Source organism: Microtus ochrogaster, unplaced genomic scaffold (assembly GCF_000317375.1).
Source record: "Microtus ochrogaster isolate Prairie Vole_2 unplaced genomic scaffold, MicOch1.0 UNK5, whole genome shotgun sequence".
Classification (NCBI taxonomy): Eukaryota; Metazoa; Chordata; class Mammalia; order Rodentia; family Cricetidae; genus Microtus; species Microtus ochrogaster.
The window spans coordinates 801,630-807,635 of record NW_004949103.1 but is presented as its reverse complement, the minus strand read 5'-3'; the positions used below and the strand labels follow the sequence as shown (position 1 = coordinate 807,635).

General features: G+C 53.3%; 1 protein-coding gene across 2 annotated transcripts in view; it reads right to left on the bottom strand.

Moving 5' to 3' along the window:
* Window positions 1-5,435, bottom strand: part of Msantd1 (Myb/SANT DNA binding domain containing 1) — a 6,554-nt gene extending 1,119 nt beyond the window's left edge. Inside the window, exons 1-2 of one of the 2 annotated variants that reach the window (XM_005365915.2) lie at window positions 4,956-5,435; window positions 1,243-1,518 (exon numbers count right to left, since the gene is read on the bottom strand). In XM_005365915.2, coding sequence (XP_005365972.1) covers window positions 1,243-1,518; window positions 4,956-5,275 — 596 coding nt within the window. In that variant the 5' untranslated portion in view covers window positions 5,276-5,435. The remainder of the gene's footprint in view (window positions 1-1,242; window positions 1,519-4,955) is intronic. The other variant, XM_013353297.2, reaches the window with a different exon arrangement.
* Window positions 5,436-6,006: the final 571 nt, after the last annotated feature.

The following is a 6,006-nucleotide window of genomic DNA, read 5'->3' as shown; positions in this document are numbered from 1 at the left end:
AGAGAGAGAGAGAGAGAGAGAGAGACAGAGAGAGAGACAGAGAGAGAGACAGAGAGAGAGACAGAGAGAGAGACAGAGAGAGAGCGCAGCTGGGTTCCTCCTCAGGAGAGGCCCCATGGTTGCTCTCTGCCAGTCTAAAAACCCTGTTGGACAGCAGGGAGTTGTCAAAAGCCACTGGATCCCCACACCCCAAGGCCTATTCTGGTAGCCTCCAGTGCCTGTCCTGTGCTCTGTGTCCTGAGCAAAGTGGGGTGATCAGTCAGTCTTGAGGACAGAGCCCCAGGCTGCTGTGCCCAGAAATCCTCGGTAAGCCACGGGAACAATTGGCCATAAATCTCAGGCTTCTCTGCTAGCTTGGCCTGGCTCTAGTAAAGACAGATTTTTGTCTGGGCCCTTGAATGGGAAATTCCCTCTAGGGAAGGGCTTTCTGGATAAATTAATCAAATTCCCTCCATCACCCCCAGGGACATTAGGTTCAGAGGCCGCCAAGGAGACACCTTCCCTATCCTACCTACTTTGAGACAGGCTTGAAGGCCCATAACTCAAAGCCACATTTCCTAGTTTCTTCAACTGCTTGACTCCTATTTTACCTTGGAAACCCACCCTAAACATCCCCTCCTCAGAAGTGTCTGCTCTGGACTCCACAGCCCAAAGCCACAGAGTGTCTCCTACTTGTCCCCCAACTCTTACAGGGTCTATGAGTGTCTAGCAGGCACAGGTGTGTAGCCAACACAGGCCTAGAATGTGATGGGAGAGAAGACAGAGAACACATGGCCCACTCACTGCTCAGGAGGTACAGACCTAAATCTCCATGTTGAGAGGACCTGTTACTGAGGTGGGGCCCATGCTGGGGCTTGACAGACAGGGAGGGCGTGCTTGGTGCCTGTCCCAGTGTCTTCTCTCCTTAAGACATGCTGATTTATCCTCATTTATAGTGGGAGACAGAGGTCAGAGAGGTCAAAGAACTTTCCAGGCAGGTAAGAGGTGATAGAGCCTTGGACCAGCCCCACCTGCCCCCTGGCACTAGAGCACTTGCTGCCCTGAGGCTGCCCTGGCCCTGGGCAAGGCACGCAGCTATGGCCTGTGCAGCCAGTCAGGGCAGAGGACACCACAGCATGCCACTGTGCCACTGCCAGTCCCTAGCTCCGAGCACTGGAGCCTTGGCCCCATTTGGGGATGGGGCAGGGGGTGGAGTTGCCAAGGCAGTGCTAGGTCAAGAGAGGAAGGGCGAACACACACTACCTGAACTTAAGGGACAGTAAGCTGGAGGAGCTGTCGGAGCGATCGTCCTCGAAGCGGCCTTCATAGGAGCACTGGGTATACGGTAAGTACAGAGGGGTGGACTTAGCAGACGGTGACAGGGACGCCTCGGTCTGGGACGTGGAGGGCCCCGGCTGCTGGCCATCCGGCAGTTTGCCCTCACAGGACTCAGGGACCTTGGCCAGAATCCTATCAATGGCTAGGTAATAGGGCCAGTCCGGCGGGACGGACTCGCTATCTGTCATGCATTTTAATTTCCTGAAACGAGAGACACAAGAGCCAAGGTGAGAAACAGCAGGTGCAGCCTGTCCTGCCTGGCCCCTGGGTAGCGTGGCACACAAGGGGTCTAGGTCCCCGGGGGGAGTCATGCTGACACAGGCGGGAGCCACTCTCGGCCAGCACTGGCTTCCTTGGTAAAATCAGTCAGGCCCTAGGGCCCCCGTGACACTGGACAGAAGGTAGAGAGGTGCTGGGCCCTGCACAGCTTTTGGGTGTCAGAAAGGAAACCCAAGCATGAGCAAGGACACCCATAGGTGCTGGGAGCTTGGGGCTGGTTCCTGTGGTCTCTTCTCTTCTGCGGGTTCTAAACTCACTGCAATGAACTGAGTGCTTTTTATATAAGTTAGCGCAGTGATGAGACTGTGTATGAGATACCAACATAGAAGAAATTGCCATGCAGCACTTGTATTCTACAAAGATGCCTCCAGGAGAGGTAACAGCAGGCCGCAGGAAAACAACACTCACAGCTCTGAGCCTGTATCTTGCACACACAGTGTGATCTTGGACAGGTTCATTAACCTCTCTGAGCCTTCATGTTTTACATTAGTAAAACAGAGATGGGAAAAGTGAACCCTTCATAAAGCTACAGGGAAGGTTTTATAAAACAATGCCTGGTAAACAAGAGGCCAGGCTCCAACAATGTCCTCAGCTGAACCTACCAGGAAGGTATGTTATGCCGTATCACTGTAATGCTGCTACCATTCCAGCCCTGTGCTCAGTCTAACTTAGCTCTCAAACCCACAGCCTGCCCAGAGTCTATGGGGCTGGGTGGTCAGTGCCAACTCACAGTGATTGACATCCCCTCTCTACTGTGTCAAAGTCGAAGGTCAGATCGGTGTGGCCAATGCCCTCAAGACCCTGTGCCCTAACTTTTCCCATGGATGGATCCTGTCTCACTGAAAGGACTGTCACATCCTTGTCCTTGAGCATCCCCTGGGAAGGGAGGGCAGGAAGACTGGGGAGACAGGACACACGCTGGCTAGATAGTTCTGGTCTTCATAGAAAGAGACTATAGGCAGAGTGGGCAGGAGCATTTCAGCCCTCAGGGCCACCTTGGGCCCATACAGGGTTCTCTGCTTGGGCTGACCCTAGTCCCAGTGGTCCCTGAAGATAGAGAGCTGGTTAAATGAGCCCCCAATACAGGCATAGCCAATGACAGGGGCTGCTTCTCAGGATAGATTGTGGTCAGTCACAGCAGGGGTTAGCCTTGGGGAATAGCATCCAGGGTCTGGAGGGCTCCACCCCATGGCGTGATGGCATGAAAAAGCAGAGACAAGTTACACAGGACAGAGCACAGTCCGCTCTGGATGAAGAGCAGGGTAACCATCAAGCCCCCTGGGGCCATGGCAGCCTTCTACCCAGCTCTTCCTTTCCAGAGAACCCCCTCCCCAGTTTTTTCTGTTCCACGTAAGCCAGCCCACTCCTTGGAGAAATGGGGAAAGCCTGTCTCCAGTGAGGAGGCTCCACGTGGTATTTTAATAAATTACATTCCATGAAACCTAGCTACCTGTTCAGATTTCCTATATGCTAAAAACTTAATATATAGACAGCTCCTGTAAAAAGAAAAGACTCTGCCATGAGGGGTTAGGAAGAGATAGATAAAGAACTGCTCGGCTTGAGGAGCCATAGTCTGTATGTGCTTCATACACTGAAGTGCTATGCCTCCTGCTCCCAGACTGCAATGGCTGTTCCTCCCATGCATCATCATCTCCCGGGTCTTCCTGGCTTACAACCACCTCTAGGAACGGAGACAGACACTGAGGGAGGCTTTCAAGATAAATAATGGATAACCCAGTTAGACACTGTGAGCCACTAAGTCAAAGAGGCTAAGGAAACAGCCAGTAGAACCTCCCACCTCTCCCAGAAACTGGAACAGGTATGGAGAGTGAGTAAGCCAGGCTATGGCTGCTATCTCTGACTGTTCATGCCTGCTCCCGAGGGCACTAGACTTGCCTCTCAGCTCTCTCTTCGTAAGAAAGGCTGAAATTTAATATCAGTTACTAAATGACCCTGAGGCCAGCAAGTCCAAGCAGCTGCTGGAGCTGTAGGTTTGGGCTCATAGGCTCTACTGGGGACAGCACTAGAGTCAGAATGAGCCATGGACAGGCAAGGCTTAAGACCCTTTCACTCCTTCCATGACCCTTAGAAGTTAAATCAGCAGTCAGAAATGGAGTTTCAGGGCATCATGGACTGTCCAAGGTCTTGTTGGGCCTCCATGTCTCCCAGGGCACGTGATTCATGGGCCAGGCAAGGTCCCTTCTCTTTCTTGGGGTATCTCCTCACCTATGAAGGTACCTATCTTCTATGGAGTCTGGCTGAGCACCACAAAGCTATTCCTATGGTAAGTTCTGCACCAGCCTCCCATCTGCCCAACTCACCAGATGAACTACTAGTATGTTTGAGAGTCTCTTGGGATAGCATCTCCCTTCTGAACAGGCCCTTAGACCCAGCCTGTTGATCCTGTCTTTTGGGGAAGTACTCTTAACAACTGTCCTCCCTCGACATTGTCCAACTCCTACAGTGACGCCTCCTGCACATGACCTTCACTTTATACCACGTCCTTCGTCCCACCCACTATTTTCTCAATGCCTCCAAAGTCCACAATCTCCATCCCATCCATGATCCCTGCCCTGCATTTGACTCTTCCAGATAGGTCAGGCACACCACAGCTGTTCCCTCCTGGATGCCAGAGGCATTTCAGGCCTTAGCATCAGTTCCCTCCAGGCTCTCCTTCAGCTGCATGCTAAGACAGTCTACAGCTGAGATGTAGCAAAGTCAGAGACCCGTTTGGGGAGTCCTCAGGTCAGCATTTTATGCTGTCTAGGAAGCCCCCTAAACAGCCCTCTCACCAACCCTGAGGTTGGCCTTAGGCACATGGCAGGGGCTGACTTGGCACTCAGTCTCAGGGTATGGAGATCAGCCAGGCCTGGGAGTCAGTTTCCTCTTTCACTATGGCTTCCATTTCCTTTAAACAGCACCAAGCCCAACTTGGGTGCTGTGATCAGTGAGGCAGGCAGAGCCAAGACCAACTGGTCCCCTGGAGCCCCAGTCCAGGAAGCAGGCCTTCAGGTCTGGTGCTGCCTAACACCCATCTCTGCGGTGTCATGGCAGGCAGGAGGCAGATCTAATGCCAACCTTGAAAACATCCTCATGATGGGACAGCTCCAGCCCCAGTCCCAGAAAGTTGAATTGACATTCCCAGACTTGCCACTTGAGAGCTCAGGACCACTTTCCTGCTTGTGGACCTCAGTTTCCCCTTATTCCCAATAGGAGGCTGAATAAATGGTTTTAGAAGGCCATCTTGCCCAACAGATCATCCAGCCCAGGCCACACATACCCTCCCTGACTCATAACACGAAGTGGGCAAGAGTAGAGCAACCTGCCTGGACCCTCCCATAACCATCCTGCGTGCCCACCTGTACTGGAAGGTCATGTTGGTGATTTTGATCTTGATCTCCTCGCCTAGTCGGCGCTCCCCGGTCATCTCGAAGAGCTTGCTGGCCATCTTCTCGTACACCTTGGCATTGCGCTTGGTCTGCTTGAGCTCATCGAAGAACTCCTCCCAGACCAGCATGAGGCCACGCATCTCCGCATCTGTCCAGTTGCGGGCCCGCCGGTGCTTCTCCGTCTGAGGAGACACAAGGTAGCTGGGTACTTCGGCTGCTGCCATGCTGGAGGCACCTGCAGGGTTAAGGATGGCAGTCAGGCAGGGCCTCAGGCCTGGCCAACGCACCATGGGAGAGAGGCAGTGCGCTCATTCACTCGCTTGCTCGAGGCAGCTCCATGCTCAAAATGGGGCCTACATCTGACAGGCAGGAATTTAGTTAAAAGCTTTTAAACGGGAAACGTCATTTTGATGTCATGTTTCCATAGCAACAGAGCAACTGCATAAGCTACAACAACAGAAACCTTTTAACTGAAAGCACAGGAATCAGGGCTGCACTGACGGGCCATCAATATTGCAGTGAGAGGCTGTGCCCAAACCCACTGTGGCTCCCAGTCCCCCTCCCACCCTGCTGGCCCTCGAGGCCTCAGAAGAGACTTGCTCCAGCTGTGCCTGAAAGGCTTCTGCATGGGGGACCCAAGCAACCCCCACCTCAGCCTCACCTGGTTCATATAGGCCAGAGTCCAAGGAGGCCCCAGATGGGCAGTGTGCTGAGACCCAAGGTGCAGGATCACAAGGGAGATGGGGTTCCCGGTGCTGTCTTTATGACGGCAGGGGTAGTGGGGTCCTTGCTGAGAGGTCACTCCCTCTAGGAGGCCTGTCAAGCTTTATGGAGATTGGGCCTCATCACCACCTCTTTGCTTCTCTTGTTCCACTCACCAAACACCGTGGGTCTTGGGTTGTGTGGGTGTTAGGAAGCCAGGCTAGTTAGAACTAGGCCTGACCTAGCCATGCAGGCCAGAAGGACACAGACATCGACCTTCACCATGGCTGGAAGCAGGAGCACAGCACTGAGGAGCTGA